This window comes from Dicentrarchus labrax, unplaced genomic scaffold (genome assembly GCF_905237075.1).
Source record: "Dicentrarchus labrax unplaced genomic scaffold, dlabrax2021, whole genome shotgun sequence".
Taxonomy (NCBI): domain Eukaryota; kingdom Metazoa; phylum Chordata; class Actinopteri; family Moronidae; genus Dicentrarchus; species Dicentrarchus labrax.
Window position 1 is genome coordinate 21,905,930 of NW_026136711.1, and position 19,555 is coordinate 21,925,484.

The following is a 19,555-nucleotide window of genomic DNA, read 5'->3' on the forward strand; positions in this document are numbered from 1 at the left end:
ACATGTTCATTGTATGGTTGAGAACAATGAATCATTTTTTCTCTAACAAAAGTGACCTGCCTCTTTGTGACTGAACAAAATCAGAAATAACCAGGTTTACTAAAATGACAGTCTGACAGATCCTTTATACAGATTGTTAAAAATCAAATTTATAATGATTTATGTAAATTAGTCAATTTCAGCAACACATTCAGGCAACGTAATGTTTGGTTTTTCTATTCAGAAGGCAAATGTTTGGGTTAAACCTTATTGTTACAATCAGGTTATTGTGCAAATTGAATTTAAAAAAACAGCAATGAAATGATTACTTTGAATTGGATGTGAGTGAATAAATAAAGGGTTCCTTTCAAAAACAAGATATATGACATGTAACAAAAATAACAGCCACTTTCCTGCGTGAAAGTAAAGAACACTTAGTTGTAAGTAGATAGTTATTTGAGTCATTTTAATTATCTTTTGCTTAAATGTACTGTATGGGCCTAAATATGGGAGAATATTTTGAGTTAGTACTCAAGAATCCTTCCTTCATGCCTTCGAAGGAACAATTTGGGGAATTATATTGCCTCAGGGAGTTAGTTATTTTTAACAGCAGTTTTGTTCTGTTTGGACACTCAATATTGCACAAATATTGCAATGATATAATGACTCACTGCCCTGGCACCTGAATTAGACTTTTTGACTTCACTAATCATCCCTGATTTTGCCTGTGCTTAAAGTACTAGTTTACAGCACAGCATCACAGTCATAGATGTAATTACATTCAACCAAAGCAAATGTGTTCCAGCTCCAGACAGCATCTCTTTCCATATTTGGTGGCTTTCTTTGGTTCAACAATTGACCCTCTTAGGCTCTGAATACGATCAGAGTGGAATTTTCCTCATTTTGAGTCAAGGGATCACGGACCCACTGCTCAATAAAGGATAGCATTGCCCAGATGTTGTTTACAAATCACAAAACACTCTACATAGTCAAAACTTACACTCAATTGTTGTAATGTGCAGTCTGCTCATACTCAACTCAAACAGTTTCCTTCGGAGGAAAATAAGTGGGGGGAGGGGGTTACTGAGATTGGTACAGAGCTTCAGCAAACTAGACATCAAACTGGACGCAGCTGCTGATGCAGACTGCGGTTCTCCGATGTCCCCAAATAACTGTGTAAGGGATCGCTTTAAAGGTAAGGAAAAAATCTCTTCCTATGGTTATGTGATAATACAATTTCTCTGTGAAGTTTTACTAGCTCAAATGCTTGAGATGAATCCAGTGTTTCCAATAAAAGTGATACATTTTGTTTCTCTGCAGACTACAGCGCTGACTCTTGGATCACGCAGTAATTTAACCTGAGGGAAACTCACAAAGCCAACTTTAATGGAGTGATGTGGCAGTAAATTGCGCAGGGCAACCACACTACCACACAGCTGATAGCGGTACTGAATCTGTTCTGTGATGTGACCGTTGGCTGCGCCAAAGTGGCGCTCTTACGCACGATGGAGGACATTTTACGCGAGCAGAATAGTTGGGCGCAGAATGTTTCCTGGAGCAACTCAAGTCGCGGGAATGATAGTCCTTTAGGAAACATCACAGTGAATCCTTTGAAGCGTAACGAAGAAGTAGCCAAAGTGGAAGTTACCGTCCTGGTCCTGGTGCTGCTGCTCGCTCTGACCGGCAACCTGTGCGTCCTGTGGGCTATCCACGCCACCAAGCACAGCCAGTCTCGGATGTATTACTTCATGAAGCACCTGAGCATCGCAGACCTTGTCGTTGCAATCTTTCAGGTCTTGCCGCAACTCATTTGGGATATCACATTTCGCTTCTATGGGCCGGATTTGCTTTGCAGGCTGGTCAAATACCTCCAGGTCGTGGGTATGTTTGCATCCACCTACATGCTTGTCCTGATGTCCATTGACAGGTGCCTAGCGATCTGCCAGCCGCTTCGCTCCGTGCATAAGAAAAAGGATCGCTTCTGCGTAATCGCCTCTTGGATGCTCAGTCTGATATTCAGCACTCCTCAAGCGTACATATTTTCCTTGAGAGAGGTCGGAGACGGCGTGTATGACTGCTGGGGGGACTTCGTACAGCCTTGGGGTGCCAAAGCATACATCACATGGATGAGTCTCAGCATTTACATTTTCCCAGTGGCAATTTTAAGCATCTGCTATGGCTTGATATGTTTTAAAATATGGCAGAATTTCAATTTAAAGACCAGAAAGGAGCACTTCCTGGCTCTGACTGCAAGGCCCTCCAAAGGCGCTCATCCCCTCTCTCGTGTGAGCAGTGTGAGGCTTATTTCAAAAGCAAAGATCCGCACAGTGAAAATGACATTTGTGGTGGTCCTTGCCTACATTGTGTGCTGGACTCCCTTCTTCTTTGTCCAAATGTGGTCTGCATGGGATCCTGCTGCACCAAGAGAAGGTAAAGGCACATTTAGATTTTTTTTTTCTTTTTCTTTATGCAGTTTAAATTTTAATCTTGACATAAATCTCTTGTGCATTCACTGGTGGCATATATTTTATAGTGTGCCAAGTGCTCAGTGACACAATGACTAGAACATCATCTTTGATTTATACTGGGGAATTTATTGCCCATAAACCCACAATGTGTTTTTCTACAACAATATTTCAGCACTAAGTGTCTCATACATACAAAGGTCATTCTTTTCCCTCACAGAATATCTCTGGGAATGCATAAGCAATCCAATTCACTTCCATGGCAGCACAATGGTGTTTAACTTCAGACTTCCCGAGGGTGAACACAGATGAATGAGAGTGTCATTTACAGTGGTTATCAGTTCAGAGAAAGTCAGTGGGGGGGTAAATGTACCAAAGCATCAAAGAGTTTCTATCTCTGTTCCCAGTGGTGGTTTATATAATTTCCATTTAACTGCATAGTTTGTTCAAAATTAACCCCTTTGAGATTGACATTAAAGAGAACAAGGGGAGGGGAGCAGATGTGCTCCATGACCTCTCAAGTGGTGTTATCTTAGCAAAATTGTTAGTGTGTTCATTTGGCGATTTAGATATATCTTAAACTTTCCAGACTGAGCCAAGCTTATCATCTTCCTATATCAGTCTTCCTCCAAGCAGCTTTGATACACAATTAGGAAAATAAACACATTAAAGACAAGAATGCATGCACTGTACACTACATATCTAAAGTGTATGTTGCAATAGGGGCCCCCATATGGTGGGAGGGATGGACTCAACCACTATAGGCTATTTCTTGTTACACTTTAGCATTGTAAACATTGTTTTACAATGTCGTTTTTAACGTGTTATTTTGCAAAGCATTCAAAAGCCACAATTAACATGTCATTGATGTTGAAATAATTTTTATTTATTTCACATTCATACTGAAATAGAAATACTAAACTATGAAACTGTGAACTCCTCGTAGCTGTCAAAACCATGTATCTCCAAAATGCTTTTATCAAGATTCACAAGAAAAACAACAGTTTTCATGTTTTTGGATATGATTTTTTTTTTTCAAAATAACAAAGTGTTTTTAAATGGTTTATTCAGCTTAAGAAGTAGGCAAATCCAGGGCACATGGTAGCTCACCTGGTAAAGCGTGCGCCCCATGAAGGCTCAGTCCTTGCTGTAGTGGCGGGATCGATTTCCGCCTGTGGCCCTTTGCTACATTTCTCCCCCCCCAACTTGCTCTTCCTGTCTATTTTCAACTGTCCTATCAAATAAAGGCGTAACATCCCCAAAACATCAAAAAAAAAAAAAAAAAAAAAACAAGTAGGAAAATCTTCTTAACAGATAAAGCAATACAAACTCTTCCAGTTCATCTGAAAAAATCAAAATCACCACATTTGGAGATATGTGGTCTTCATCGAACAGAGACATTATAATGAATAGGTTGCTGTATAATATTAAGAGATTAAAACCAAAAATATTGTTCTTATTACTGACAGTCATTATGATCTAACTGAATTTCAAGTAAAATGAATAATTGAAGTAAGCACAAGTAACACATATATGGCTAACATGGGAGAAAGAAGAAGAGAGGGGAGATGTAATCAATTTGAAATATCTCAATATGTTCTTAGGGATACAAGTCATTTCAAAGAAAACTTTTCAAAGAAAAGCTTCTGTTCAAACTCAGGTGTGGAGGTAAAATGATTCAAATATAGCAGATTTTGTGTTCATCTTAACTGACTTATTGCATTCTCTCTGAAGTGATGCCCCTCAGGTTAAGACTCCCTGTAGGTGAGTTTCTGAAGGCAGTTCAATCAAAGTGAAAATGAACACACTCATGCAGGGCTTGAACTTCAGTCATCATCACTTTTTACAATCTGCAGGATCCACTGATAGTGAAGGAGAAGCTGATTTGCACAATGTTTGTTTAACTTTTTATCCTCAGAATTATCTTTTGATAGAGTACGTATTCTTAATCAAATAGGCTGTATCATCAAAGCCCTGCTCCTGATTTCAACATCACCCTCCCTCCTTTTTTCCAACTTCAATCTCAGAAGAGCTCTACATCATGATATTGCAGAAGATGGCCAAAATGAATGTTTTTCTTTTATTTCTGGCAGTACAAGAAAGTGGTGAATGTAAGTCAAGGTTTGAAAAGAAGAATTGTTTGACTGCTGTCATTTTGTGGTTTTTAAAAGAACTGCGCTCCCCATGGCACCAAATAATCTCAGACCTCTAGACTGGGTGTTTGACTTATCTGTTGAATCGTAATTTTGACGGGCTATTTGGTTGACACTGTGCACAGCAATAAAGACTAGACTACAGAGCCGGAGCACCATGAACAGACCAGGTCAGCATTTTCACTTGAGGAGAAAGGAAGACAACGCGCACTAAATCTCTCTCACCCCATTAAAGGTTGAAAAAAAAAACCTGGAAGTCATCCACTTTCCACTCTTCAGATGGTGTGGTTCTTCAGTGTGCTCTGTGCCTCTAACGACTGGAAATTTAATCAATTGAATGACTGAATAAAATAAGGTATATTTTTCCATCCAGGACAGCTTCTTCTAATTGAAGCCATTTATCATGTTGGTGTCAAGCAACTTAAAATCAGATTTGTGTGGCATCCATCAACCTTCAATGTTTTTTCAGCTGTAATCCCAAATGTTTTAGGGGTTGTTTGAAATGCTTCTGACTGTCAGTTCATATATTTCTCTATAAATGATTTGTAATACAAGTGCAACTGCCTTGAACGGGGACTGATATTAATAAAGTAGAAACAGAAAAATTGGGAGTCCAAACCCATCCAGGGAAGGTTTTAATATGACATTATCTGTTAATCGACTGTAAGTGTGTATGTGTGGCTTGTGCCATTTAACATGAATTAAAATTGAAGAAAAAACCACGAACTAATACAATTTTAACAAGAGCTTGCCAGCTTAGCCTGTTAGTATGCCCATGGGCTAATTAGCACTAAATAAAAAGTGCAGCTGAGGCTAACGGGAATGTCATTAGTTGTGCAAGTATTTGGTCATAAACTTAAGTATTGGGCAAACTGATATTTTGACCTGATGATGGTGCTTGATGAAAATGGGTCAAAGTTATTACACTTGATACTCAGGGGACTATGTTTGTACAAAATATCATGGTACATAACAGAGGGTCAACTTGGTAGTGCTAGAGGAAAGGTCAGGAGATTACCAAAGTCAAAACATTAAATCATCTAGGAACCATGAATGTCTGTACAAAATTCCATGGTAACCTATACAATATTTGTTCTGGACCAAAGTGGCAGACCAACCAACAGACCAACCGACATTGCATAATGCATGATAGTAGCAATGACTAAAAACACTTACAATTGAGGCTTGAAAGATCAAACAAAGTACACACTCACTTAATTTGGACCTTTGCCCACAACCTGGTCATTACATCTTTATAGAATTGAGGAAAAACTAGTTACTTTAGAGGCTCTTAAAAGATCCACCCATCCATTCATTTTCTAAACTGCTTATCCTTCAGGGGGCTGGAGCCTGTCCCAGCGTGCAGGGTGCTTCTCACCCAAAAGCAACAACATTTTAGTCCATCTCCAATATTTTCTTCTCTACTCTGCCTATGGCCCACAGCCCCAAGATGGAAATCTATTCTATCAATTTTGTTAGTATTACTCCAGCAGAAGAAAATTGTGTATTTGTTGGGACAATTTTTAGCCATGGATTTGGTGCGATTTGACTCAAAATGAACTACAGTGTCAATATTAGTATTAATGAAGAAACACGTCACCCAATGTAAGGGTGTGGATCATTGGTGTGTTATTAATTGACAACAATGGAGCTCTATGGCACAGAGTAATAAGATATAACAGGCTTTCATTACACAGACAATACTTGTTAGTAGTATAAATTCATTGTCAATTTGTCCCTTTTCATGGGATTTATTGACAATAATAAAAGTTTAGAAAATATTCTTTAAGATGCTTTATTTTTTCAACCTCAGTTTGTATTAAAATTGTAAAAATTAAACATACATAATAATAAGCATATGTTCTTCTCTGACTATCTCCTTAGACATGGCCTTCATCATTGCCATGTTACTGGCTAGTCTCAACAGCTGCTGTAACCCCTGGATCTACATGTTCTTTGCCGGTCACCTGTTCCAGGACCTGATGCAGTGCTTCTTCTGCTGCTGCCGACAGTACCTACCCTCCTCCTGCAGCGGTGATCAACAGGGCAGGCACAAAAGCAACTCCTCCACTTACGTCATCAAGAACACGAGCAGCCAGAGGAGCCTCACACACACATCCAGCAATGGAGGGCCAGGACACTGAAAAGCCAGCTGAAAGCCATCCATGCTTCCTGTAGTCAAGTAACCCAGCAATCATGCAAGTTCCTGATTTCAGGCATTTAATTAGTGTGTTTTAAATTGAGCAAAATAGACGATGTAAACCTGCTGCCTAGACAATGCCCTGTATCCTGTGAACAAAGAGCAAAACAAAATGTCTATGGATGTGCATCCTTTCCCACAACACCCTTTTCCTTTTTGACTCCCTTTGCACTGGAGTCCTGCACATAATATATTTCTCTTATAATGTAGACTTTAGCACTTCAAGATTTATACTCTGTCTTTCTATGAACAACCTTGGACATTTTAAAAGTTGTTTTATGCTTCTGTCTTATAGTCTTGACTGTTGTTCCAACAGTTATTGTCCTGATTTGACCTTAAAGGACAAGTAATTATAACAACAGTATCTTAATGTTGCACATTCTACATTTCTACAAAGAAAAAAAAAAAGTTACTCTTTGTAAATGGGCTCCAACTCTGTTACTGTAATGACTTTTAAACAGCATTAGGTTGTGTAAAAGCAATGTATAGTTCCATTATTATGGGTGGTTAAATCACAATGTTGATATGCATGAATGATATTAAAGTTATTAAGTTAATATCCACTCCTTAATCCAAACATCTCCATTGTAACAACACAGACTCATCAACAAAGCAACATCCATGAGGAATGCATTTTACAGCAAGGCTGGTTTCAATGTTTTCAGCGGACATGCTACAAACAGTGTTTGTCCTTTATGATGTAATGTGAATTTCACTTTGAAAATAGTTTCCACTGCTCATTTGGTGTATAATTTTTTATCAACTCTATCTCTTATTTTCTGATTTATGGTTTTATGGAGTAATCATTGTACCTGGACTTTTTACAACATTTAATCAAGTTAGGATCAAACTAGAATAATGGTTCCCTCTAGTGGCCACGTGGAATTCTTAAACAAATAGTCTTTTTTCTGTTTCATTTCTTTTGCTGTCCTGTTTGGGGAAATGTGCTAACAGTGTCAGGATCAGATAACGTGCATTCTTGGCTTATTAGGTGTGTTTTATAGCTTGGAAAGTTGCCAAGCAAAATGTTGTGGTTCAAAGTAACTTCCATAGGAAGTAGTTTTAAGATGAAAGAGTGGAAGTTCACATACAGATGTGTCATTAGAGAAAGGGAGAAAGTATTTTTAGTGCAATGACCCCTTTCATAAAAAATATTTTATTTAAAGTTTGGCAGACATCCACATAGAATTAAAGAGTGAAATTCATGATTAGACAATTTTTTATATTTTTCTGTATCAAAAAAGAAGACAACATGTAGACACTGATCAGCTCAAAATGTAGACCAACAAACAAAAATGGTGGCTGTTGATCCCACATCTTTTGTTTGTTGGCAGCCCGATATTTTGTGGACCTTCTAGGAGTCAGTGAGATGTGCTAGATTTGGTCCATATACCTGAATAATTCAGCAGTACAGAACTTACACCTCCTTGCGTAAAACCCCTTTAGCACCTCTTAATATCTTTCCCATTGCATCGAAGACTGGTTGAACCAAGAAGCGTAAGATCAGCAAGTAGGGTTTCCACAGACAGTGGAACTGAATCGCACATGCCTTCATGCAGGGCACAATCACCCATATGCGGCAGAATGACATACAAGCAAACAGCAGACCCCAGAGCAGTGACAAAGGGATTCCAAGGAGGGCTGTCAGGATGCGATAAAACCAGCACTTTGACGCTGTGAAGGTGTCGTGGCTGCATTTCCATACACAATCCAGACTGTGTACGCCAGCAGGCTCTGCGATCACATCTTCAAAGTCGATCTAAAACATACAGAGAGGGTTCATTTGTTTGGTTATAGGATTAAAGGGTCAGTAAAGGCAAATCCCAAATAAACATATTATCCCTCAGGCAGTATCCAGCCACTGTTTTCTGGAAACAGGAAATGCTGGGTTTCTATAAATGTATGTTTTCAATAATAAGGGGAAAATATGTTGTTCTGATCTGAGTAAACTGACCCTTTAAAGACGGATCTATAGCTTAAAGGACCAGTGCAGGATTGAGTGGCATCCAGCAAGTATAGTTGCAAATTGTCACCAACTTACCTCAACTTCCCATTCCAATCGGAAAGGAGAAGTTAGGGTGGCATCGAAACAGGCAAAAAAACGTGAATAAATTCCGTGTAGCTGCTTTAACTAACAGTAAGCTTAAAGTCACAACCAAGATTTTTAAAATGTCAAGTCAAATTCAGCCCTAATACACTTAAGATCTATCAACCAAAACACTTGTTAACAAGAAAAAAACACCAATATCTTCACCTTTTCTTAAAGCAAAACATTTTTTCCGTTTGACTTGATTAGTTTGCAATCTGTTGTGCATGGCAGCACATACAGTCAACTCAACGATACAACCATGACACAGTGTTAGGCCAAAATGATCTAAGGCCAAAAGTTGACAGTTTAAGGCAGCATTACTTTGTAGGACACACTTTGACTTGATTAATCTCAAGCAAATTAAGTAATAAGAGAAGATTATTTGGACCTTGATCAAATCCTCGTTAATTTGGTTGGGGTCCCTGTTGGTGTGGTGTGCCTCACTGGTGTGGTCTGTCTCCCTGGTGTGATCCTGCCTACTGATCAGCGGCTCCCTGGTGCGGTCAGTTTCATCCATAGTCCTGCTCTCTGACTGAAGGAGCAGGAGAAGCTGAAACTGAAGCTGAGATAATGATGCATTTTAAAGATGAGAGGCCGGATGTGTGGCTGCAGTGTGGCTGCAGAGGGCAGTGGAGGGGAGGGGCAGTTTATAAACTGAAATGCCACTCACTGTTATTCCAATCCAGGAATGTCAGCAGGCAGCTGCCAGCGTTGACTACCTCAAACTGTCAAAGATACAGAAAGCACTGCTGACATATCACATTAAATATAGGGGCAAACACACACACTTGCACACACAATAGAGTAAGCTTTTGTACAAATGTGACAACTCAAGCAGTGACTTAAAGCTTTTTGCAAAAAGGGAAGCAGGCTCATGTTGCATTTCACACTGAACGTGCCAGACTGCTCAATAAATAGTCAGTAAGTGTGATCTATGGTGAGTTCATGTATCATGTATACTGATTTCAGTGTTGCCTATATAAACGTTATAAAGTTATTAAATACACAACTTAGCAAGAACATTTGCTTTCAAGCTTAAAACAATCACATGAATAAATATATGAAGGTGATTAAATTGTAAAACAATACAAATCAGTGTCCTGCTTACCTCCATATTATCCATGCAAAAGTGGTGTAACAGATAATATTATAAATATCTCTTTTAATCACAATGATTAGTCTTAGGTAGAGAATCAGTGTGTTGTAGTGGCTGCCATAGCTTCATAGTTCTTTGGATATAGATCTCGTTTCCTGACTCATATACACGTCAGTAGGATGATCTATTAATGCTGAAAGCCTCTGCCCCTTCTCTGAATTTAACAGAACAATTATGTTTTGTGTTGTGTTTAGGAAAAATCTTATTTCAGTAAGAAACATTCTTTAATTCATAGCTTTATTTGCCATTCCTCCCTTAAGAATACATTTTCTTCTTTTCTACAAAACTGAATATTTTTAGTTATCAGTAACAAAACTTAGATCATAGTAGTTGTACATTTTTGTTCCTTGAGCATAAACTCTTTTAAAGATTAGCAAAATATACAATCAAACCCAAGCATTATGACATAAAGATAATACAACATTCAATTTGCACAACAAATTTAGTGAAATTACTTTAAAACCTACAAATCATTCAGAGTTGTAAGCCTATGTGTGAGAAAAAGTACTGCATGCTAAACAATTATCATGTTCTTCAAATCAGTCACTGTCTTTTAAGAAACTTTTGCACTGGGGTTTTTTTGTTTGTTTGTTTTTTGGTCTCACAAAAGCTACTTCACACTGTGAGGTCAAAATGAAAAATGATATCACATTCTTTTTGTCACTGTGTCAGGTTCCCATTATTGTTTTAAAATGTCACATGCCATGTATTATCATTAAAAAGGACCAGCAGATACTGTTGGACTTCTTAACTGTGGAAAACATGTAGTTCTTGTTCATGTATGTTTTATTTTTGAATTAAATATTAAATAATCTAAATGCACTGCCCACTTAGGGTCAGTGTACTAGAATACCAGTGCATGTGCGCACATAACAAACAATCCCAGTTTGGATGTGTGAGTCTCATTCTTTGGCCAGGTGTATACTGAAGCCTCCGCAGCATTTCCCAGCACTCAAGAAGAAGGGACGAACAATGATGCTCAGCACAATGCTCCATAGATCCTGCAGCCAGCGTGTGCCAATAGAGATACACTGGACACAAGGACCAACCATCCTGCCATAGAAACAGAAACAGAAATATTACATAGAAAATCAGCCAAATTAAAAAAAGACATATCTCATTCACAGTGGTTCTGAGCCAAGCGGTGTAAGCATGCGACTGAAAATATTTTACTTCCCCAAAACCAATTGGAATTTATACTAATGGCTTTAGTATTTCTTAACTTTGGGTTAAATTAGGATATGGTTCTTTCCAGCGTTATCACAATTCCTCTTTTTCCACAGCATGGCACATGCACTTATGTCTTTTAACAAACTTTCATTTCAAACTATGATCTTTTCTCATACTTAACCATGTCGTTTTCATGCATAAACCTAACCAAACTGCAAGCATTTCATAATGTTAGAAAGGATTTCTGGCAGAAAGGTCTCATACAGACGCCAAAGGGTACCTTGTGCGTCCAAGGGGCATGAACAGAAAGTATTTGACGCCCTGGGATGAGTACGTGATTGCTCAACTATATTTGTAAAATTATTGGAGTTCCCCTTTAAATGTTGGTAGAGAATATTGCAATATGGATATTTCTCAGAAGCCTGTCTCATCAAAAGTAGTGCTTAGTACTTTCCAGAAACAGTGTACAGTTACTCAGGATAACCCAGAGATATCACTGTCACACACTGATGGTGATTGTAATTTTTAGCTATGCTCACAACATGATTGTTGGTCAGTTGGCCCACTACTTTGGTCCAGACCAGTGGCGGACTCAGGCTGTTTGATGGGCGAAAATAAATAAAAAGGACACTAGTGTGCAGAAAGTTGCAATGCATTTATGGTGAAACAGCGCAGTCAGTGTTAGCACCCGAGACAGCATTTTATTGTGTCTTTGTACAAATAGTCAAGGTACCGAGAAGAAGAATGATTTGCTAACTACTGGGCAACTATTGGACATGACATTTGGTGCTTAGGTGATCAATTGCATTTTCATCTAGTGTCAGCAGCAAGAGAGGGAAAAAAAATGACATGTTGTCCTTTTAATGTGTGCAGGAAGGCACGGTTTAAACCTACCAGATGTGAAAGCAGCTCAGGATGGCAAAGAGGAGACCAGAGATAATTGACACGGGAATGGCCAGAAGCACTGTGACTATCCTGTAGATCCAAACCCTAGTCACCTCAAACAGGGCGTTACTCCAGATCCACACTCTGTCCCCACTGCGCACTGACACCGGCTCGGCAATTACATCCTCAAACGTCACCTGAAGATACAAAGAGAAAGTGTTCACAGAGGTGAAGCTTTAAGTCATGTTGCTGTTGGAATTGATTAATCTTCAAAAATAAATGACATCCACAGGGCAGTGCAATCCGCCAAGCAGTTTCTTGGTTCTCCATGCCAATGTTTTAGTGTGATTTTATAATCAGCTAACTCACTACATGTGACAAATGCACAAATTGTCCATAAAACACAGTTCAGTAGAGCCACTGAATGAGAATGCAATACCTTGAGACAGTCATTGATACCTCGGGGGTCTCTGACATTAATCAAGGGCTTGGTATCACTGATTTCCACTAGTGTAGATGTATGAATATTTTCCTCTTCCTCCAGAGCAGGAGGGGCCCTCCACAACATCTGAGGTTCCTCCTCATTATCAAATTCATCAGGATCACTGGAGTCTCCCAAGTCAATCTCTACTCCCTCTGAATCTTCTCCTTTCATCATGGTGTCCATTCAAACATGTGAAGAAAACAATAATCCAGAGAGCAAAGTCGTGCCTGTCACTTCCCTGTATACAGCCCAGACTGGGGCTGCTGACAGCACCCCTCAGCTGGCTGTGCAGTGAGGTTATAATTGGAACATTACAGTGCCCTGGGTGGTATTTGCAGATGGTCTTACAAGTGAAGATCATTTTCCTGTGCTGTGGGAGGATAGGAAGAACCGGGAGGGATATAAATACTCTAACCATGGAGATGGCTCTGTGTACACTGATACACCCCACTGTGAATGCAATTGCATGAATGCACAGACAACATGAGAGAAATCTGCAAGCATGGGAACAAGATAGAGTAAAACAATGCACATCAAGTGACTTCCAACAGGAATATTTGATACAAGTATGTTTTGATTCTATGAGTTCTTTCATTTCCAAATCTCATTTTCACTTAAGGTGTGTCTTTGTGTTAGAAAAGATTGACAAGTTAAGACAAGACAATACTGCCTCCCTCTGGCCTGCCATGGAAATTATTTATCTTGCAGAGCAATCAGATGTGCCTGGTAGGAAATATTACAAAAACACAAACTTGTTCAAATTAATCTAAATATGTACGAGTAATATAAATGTGTACCAGATTTGTCAAATATTGGATGCAATATGGCCAAAAATCCAAAATGGCGTGAAAATTTATAGGTTTATAGGTTAGGTTAGGCAAATTTGCAAAAGGTACAAAACATAAAATGCTACATGCTGCTTTCTGCGAACAAGTAAGTCCACATATTACTCCTGTGACTTACCTCCAGCCTCAGCCCATCCCTGCACTACAGCCCCACCATTATTATATGTGCTTAAATGTTATTCTGTCTCAGGCTCAGAAACTGGTCACAAAACTACATTCTTTAGGAAATTACAAACCTACAGGTCAGGTCATTTTTGACTTTGTGAATCTTTCACTGCCACCTACAGGTGAAATTGTATCAAATGATACAGACTTGTTCAGCATCCCCATGTGTACGGCTATGTGGAATTTTGTTCCCATGGAACATTTTGTTAAAGAGAAATGGTAATAATAAGTGTGGTGGTAATTTAAGGCCACAAGATGGAGCTATTGGTGCCATGCTTTAGTATATCATATTCATTCTCATGGAGGGTTGTAGCTCTGATATTCTTGTAATAATAAGGGGGCGGCTGATGGTCATAAACATATAAAAATTTGTTTGTTTGCGTTTTTTTTTTTTTGTTTTTTGAAAAAGGTTTTGAATTCTGAATGAAACCTGAAGGTTTGTGTTAACTAACAGTTAAAAACAGGGAAAGAGAGAGGACAGGGATGCAGTCTCAATCAGCAGCAACTGGCAGCACATGTGTTCAAAACTCACAACCTTTTTTTTACCTTTAACACCTCCTGGAAGATTAATATATTCAAATCTGCAAGAATTGATGCCAAGAAGAGGGATTAAAGTTTTGCCCTGTTTGTAAAGTAGTAATTGTATGCACTGAGCAAACACATCACACAACAAATTGTAAGCTCGAATTTTCATATTTAAATGTATTTGCTTAAAAAGAAGCTTCTAGGTCAGATATTTGAACACTATTAGTGGCAGGAGGACTTGCAGTACATGAGGATGTATAATGGCTGGTCGTATACAAGTTGTGCAGTGCGCAGATTGTACTGCAGTCAATGAGAGCAGGACAGCAGCCTCCCTATTAATTTTTAATGGCAAAAACTCCTGTGGGCAATGTATTTACATTGTGAGCAACAGGAGGCTTGTGGCAGCATTTTCAGGTATGGAGGAGTTAAAACTGTGTGAGAGAGACATGTTTACTGTGTTTTCTATTTTTGGTGAAAACTGAAAAGTGCTATAAAAGCCCTAATTGTCATACACCTTTATGACCTATAGCTCACGCAAAATCCATCCTTTTGATGGAAACCTGTTATTTGCTCAGCTTGGATGATGATTTACTGCCTTAGTTCGCTCTTTGCAGTTCACCAACAGCATCACTTACAATGCGGAAGCAACACTAGATATGGTGCATGTTATCACAATATCCTCCTCTAGGCCCAGATAGTATGAAGAGTCTTCTCGGGTCTCTACACTCTAGCTGGTGTAAAGCATGTTTCGCAACATGCTTTTAAGGAAAACCCTTTCACCTCTGTCAACCTTTGGACCCATTAACTAGTCATCCTCACTGCTATTAATAGGTCAGCTATGAATCCCCAGAGTTAGACCATATCAGACTCTTCTCAGCTACCCACCAGACCTTCATCACAAGGCCATCTCACACTGCTCTCATCATCATCATCATCACCAAATAAAGACCCAGAACAGCAGCTGGCAAAGTGATAATCTGATAAAATAATACTACTTAATGATGATAAATATACAAAGTACCTTCCGCGGAAATGTCCTCACATCATAGAACCTCGTAAATAAATCAATTAAAATGAAGGTGATTGAACTGATTGTATGCTATATTAATCGTAAGAGCTATGCATGCAAGAGTTCGAAATTTTTAACTATACATTATTTTAAAAGAAGAAAACAAAATGGAAATGTTTTCAAACAATTACTGTTAAATACTATACAGAACAAACAAAGTATATAACAAACTGTACATCTGTTCAAAGATGAACATAAGTGAGCTACTCTGCGATGAGCACTGCACTGTCTCCATGGTAAACATGATTTCTGGCTGCTGGATGAAGACAGAGAAAGAACACAGTTTATTGATGACAGAGTTTCCTGTGTCTGTGCCGGAGACGACGGTATGCTAATGGACTGCACACCTCGCCAGATGGGGTTTGTTTGTGTCCGTGGCTGCACAGGTGAGGTTAGCGGAGAGTGAGCGTGTGAGTGTATGAGTAACCGAGAGAGAAGGAGGAAAAAGAGTGGAAAAAAGAAAGAATAGGACACATTTCCCAGCTCACTGTACCCAGTGATTGATTTCCCCCCAAGATCTCACATGTACTTGGGGAGGTTGCAAGATAATTAGGTGGACACGAAGGTTTTAGATTCTTCTGCAGTAGTAGTTTTTCTAAATAGATTTCGGTCTCTCAGCTTCAAACAACAATATTCTTCAACTTACCTGTCCATTTGAATACAAAAACAAGTATTTGTATCATATTTTTTTTGTATTGCTTGATTCGGGTTCGTTATATAAAGCTCAAAAATGACTTTTATATATTTTGTATATGATGTTAAATCCCTCAGCAAACTCAGCAATGTGCTTCACCTGGACTGTGTGTGTTTTTTGATCAGATTTGACTGACAGTGACCTGGAAGCGTAACAATGTTACAAGTCATCAGATTTTGGCTACATCCTGATTGGTCAGCTTTTCCCAACTGAAGTTTATACTTCAAACTACTGACAAAACAAAGCAAAACAAAACAGCACAGACAGAAAATCTGCCATGTGATAAAACCAAACTTACTGTGCTTTTGTAGAAAATGCTGTGTTCACGTAGGACCCCGACACTTATATTAAAAAGCTGATTTGGCTAATACGTTTTCAGGACCTTTAACTAGGCTAAACACAAGTTTCTCTACAGTATAACATTGTGGCCTGTGACGCTCTCATGACCTATCATTTGAATCTGATCTATACAATGTCACGTTATTTAAGATAAAATACACATGCAATGTGCATATGAAAACTGTACATTTTATAACATATATAATCATAACAGATTAAGTCTCTTCTTTGTATATGTGACATGTGTTGCATGTACAGACAACACTCAGTTTTGCAGGCTCAAAGAGTTGAGAACACACAAACACATGTTAATCAGATTCCTATCACTGAGTGTGTCTGTTTTAACTAGTGCTTTGATTTAACTCCAACCACTCTGTTCCCAACAGCTGCAGCTTATTTGGGGCATGAGGGATGTCAGACAGTGTTCCTGCTCAGCGCCTGTCAGTCCAGCTGTTTTCAGTACAATAGGTCAGACTGATTATTAACAACGCAATCACTAATTAAGTGCTTCCCATCTAACACCAAAAAAATGGGGAAATATTTATTTTTAGCACTGGAAAATCCCCTCTCCGCAAAATCCTCCTTAAATGCCAAACACCAGTATCGCAGCATGAATCAGCCAGTGATTCAGTCTTAATATCCCATTATGAATTTAATAAAGTTTTTTATGAATGAACTCAAAAGAACCTAAATCAGTTCTCCCATGGCTGTGGGTGCCATCTAATATATCAACTGGGTATTTCACATTTTCTCTGAGGACAATGAATATAATCTAAAGTCAGAAAGCTTAAAATATGAACAGCTAATTGGTTGGCAGTAGCACGAACACTGATTCGACTTAAATTTACTGCCAAGTTGTTAACATTGGTGTTTGGTTCATGAATAATTATTTTGTGGCTGTGACTTTCTGCCACATGTCAGTATGAGGCGATGCTGAGGTGAGGCTTCAAAATGTTGTTGCTTCTAAGCAGGATTATCAATGTGAATTTATGTAATTTGTTCAAATTTATCTCTTAATTTTTTTGCAAACCTTTTACATTGAAGCATTTGAGCTAACATTATATAACAGGATCCCTTTTTCATTAAATGTTGTCATCAGTATAAATTCAACAGGAATCCAAAAAGAGCAGCGCACGACTGAAAAACAATACTGTCAAAAATACATATTCTATATTATGACAGCAAATACTATCTGACATCTTAAACCAGACACGTTTTCTAAATTATTTTTGCTGCTACATGTTGAAAAATTTTAATAAAAACAAAATTACAGTACATACAGTAAATGTTTGTGCTGACGTTGAACTAACAATTAGAAAAGTTTTACGGTGGGCGCCCTAGTAGCTTACCTGGCAGAGTGTATGCCTAAGTAAGCATGTACTAAGTGAGTCCATAATGCAGTGGCACAGGGTTGACTCCAACTTGTGGCCCTTTCTCCTCCCATTTCCTGTCAAAGGCAAAAAAGCCCCCCCAAAAATAACCATTTAAAAAAAAAGAAAAGAAAAGAAAGAAAGCATTTGGTTGTACAATGTATAAAATATAAATTAGTCTTATTACTTATTTGCAAATAATTTACCAAAATGTCGACCTATTCCTTTAAGGAGTGTTTTTCAGATGCCTGTTATATGCACACTTGTCTGATCCTGCATGGCTGTGAGCCCTTAATCAGTTTGTGGGGACCTAAGTGCACTGGACGTGAGCTTGTGCTGTGTGAGCTCTAACGGTTTAGCAGCTGTCATGTTACATGTGTACATGCAGTTCTGAGGAAACTCATGCTGTTACTATTTGAGGGGAAGTCTGATGAAATAATGTGGTTCACTCTGTCAGACAGCACCATCAATCACACCTTCTCCCTTTGATTCCTCAGGAGTGGTTCTCTCATTACCGCTGCCTGTGCAACAACAAGTTCATCAGATTTAAAGTAAACAGACAACACAAGGTACAGAACAGTAGGTCTTTTCAAATGTACCATTAAGTACAGTCGAATAGCAAACCACAGCTGAGCTCAAGCCACAGATTCTCATTTTCTATAGAGAGTGGGCCTGTGTTTGATCTACAATGAATATGCTTTGCACAAGAGATGCACAGTTGATGCGATTGTCTTGATTCAATGAAAGCCGCCACTGAGGTGGGAGGTCCTTCAGTTTAATTAGCAACTTACGAAGACTGCTCAGGCTCAAATATTCATTGGACTGAATCACACACTTCGGAAGATGGCTGATGAAACAGGCAGTCAGCTCTTTGAACTGTATTGTTATCAACCTCATTGCTTCTTTTTTTCACATCATATACAATATATCATATTCAAAAGACTGGTAACTAAACTGAGTAAAAAATGGGTAAAAAACCTGATCAATGAGATTGAATATATCTTCATTTCTTTTTTAGCTGCTTCTTGGGTACAAAGTGTTCTTTGTGTTTTTATGACAATAAATCCCCCTTTTTAAGTGACTTTAATGGTGGAAAAATAATATTTTGCCACACTGTTTCAATGATATTATCATATTATCTTTTTTTAAAACACCACAATAAATATTCTTTCTGTGATTGTGGTGATGATGATGAGGATGATGATGATGATGACACGTATGTGTGGGATGAGAAAAAGAGACATTTCTCTGTGTATTTTATGTATACAGTATTTGTTTGTGTGGAACAAACCCTCCATTCAAGTGTTATATCATATCTGTACACTGTATGTGTGTTCATCAACGCTTGTTCTTGTTCCTTTTTTTGGTATTGATAACCACACTGTCCTGTTATCAAAGTTTCACTGGTGCTCTGCAGCCATAAAATGGCACAGTGTTATCTTGCCTTTAACATATTGGGATGTCTATAAATTACCCTATCTCATGCTTTTGGATTTCAGTTCGTGTAGGATGTCTTTTCTCCTGCCTTTCAGTACACAGCCTTACATAGCTGTCACTCCTCCTATTGTTACTTTTCTTTTCACATTGACAAGCAGCATCAGTGCTACTACAGCAAAGCAGGGTTTTTTGTACATGTTTTTCTATGGAATCTTTTCATTTGTTTAACGGATTTCTGTTTTTATCTCTAAACAGTTTACAGGATTAGTGAAAATTTAATTCAGCTTGCTTCTCGCTTCATTTATCACCATTTATCAGCATGTCTATCTGATGTCTCTCTAATCTGTATGGGAAAAGCACACTCCCTAAAAATATACACCACAGACACATCAACATTTAGTCTGTCTTCATTGACTGATCTGTGAAAAATTTTAATGACTAACCTAGTTTAACAAGAACAAACTATATATACCATATTTTTATGTGCACAATAGGAAGGTTGTAGACACATGTATGTAAATATAAATTTT

At 38.4% G+C, this 19,555-nt stretch overlaps 3 protein-coding genes across 4 annotated transcripts; 1 reads left to right on the plus strand and 2 right to left on the minus strand.

The window, feature by feature from the left end:
- Positions 1-742: 742 nt before the first annotated feature.
- Positions 743-7,360, plus strand: oxtrb (oxytocin receptor b). Its single transcript, XM_051414201.1, has 3 exons — positions 743-1,174; positions 1,300-2,409; positions 6,482-7,360. Exons 2-3 carry the CDS (start codon positions 1,485-1,487, stop codon positions 6,739-6,741), a joined length of 1,185 nt encoding a protein of 394 aa, XP_051270161.1. The 5' UTR covers positions 743-1,174; positions 1,300-1,484; the 3' UTR covers positions 6,742-7,360.
- Positions 7,361-7,934: 574 nt separating this feature from the next.
- On the minus strand, positions 7,935-10,203 carry LOC127371422 (caveolin-3). 2 transcript variants are annotated; one of them, XR_007886403.1, is made up of 3 exons: positions 9,995-10,203; positions 9,275-9,611; positions 7,935-8,556 (listed from the first exon to the last, which is right to left on the minus strand). XR_007886403.1 is itself a non-coding variant. In XM_051414211.1 (2 exons), the coding sequence occupies exons 1-2, from the start codon at positions 9,401-9,403 to the stop codon at positions 8,215-8,217; spliced, it is 471 nt and encodes a 156-aa protein (XP_051270171.1). In that variant the 5' UTR covers positions 9,404-10,177; the 3' UTR covers positions 7,935-8,214. The 2 variants fall into 2 exon arrangements, 1 of the variants encoding a protein (XP_051270171.1); XM_051414211.1 differs by having other exon boundaries at positions 9,275-10,177.
- Positions 10,204-10,262: 59 nt separating this feature from the next.
- On the minus strand, positions 10,263-12,856 carry cav4a (caveolin 4a). Its single transcript, XM_051414209.1, has 3 exons — positions 12,537-12,856; positions 12,107-12,294; positions 10,263-11,095 (listed from the first exon to the last, which is right to left on the minus strand). Exons 1-3 carry the CDS (start codon positions 12,762-12,764, stop codon positions 10,945-10,947), a joined length of 567 nt encoding a protein of 188 aa, XP_051270169.1. The 5' UTR covers positions 12,765-12,856; the 3' UTR covers positions 10,263-10,944.
- Positions 12,857-19,555: the final 6,699 nt, after the last annotated feature.

Bases quoted from the DNA above. Each gene is read 5' to 3' on its own strand.
- cav4a (XM_051414209.1), bottom strand. From the start codon at position 12,764: ATGGACACCATGATGAAAGGAGAAGATTCAGAGGGAGTAGAGATTGAC. The intron at 12,295-12,536 runs GTATTGCATTCT...TTGTATCTTCAG, and splicing joins GTATCAATGACTGTCTCAAG to GTGACGTTTGAGGATGTAAT. The intron at 11,096-12,106 runs GTAGGTTTAAAC...TTTCTATGGCAG, and splicing joins CTGAGCTGCTTTCACATCTG to GATGGTTGGTCCTTGTGTCC.
- oxtrb (XM_051414201.1), top strand. From the start codon at position 1,485: ATGGAGGACATTTTACGCGAGCAGAATAGTTGGGCGCAGAATGTTTCC. The intron at 2,410-6,481 runs GTAAAGGCACAT...CTATCTCCTTAG, and splicing joins TCCTGCTGCACCAAGAGAAG to ACATGGCCTTCATCATTGCC.
- LOC127371422 (XM_051414211.1), bottom strand. From the start codon at position 9,403: ATGGATGAAACTGACCGCACCAGGGAGCCGCTGATCAGTAGGCAGGAT. The intron at 8,557-9,274 runs GTCCAAATAATC...TGTATGTTTTAG, and splicing joins TTAACGAGGATTTGATCAAG to ATCGACTTTGAAGATGTGAT.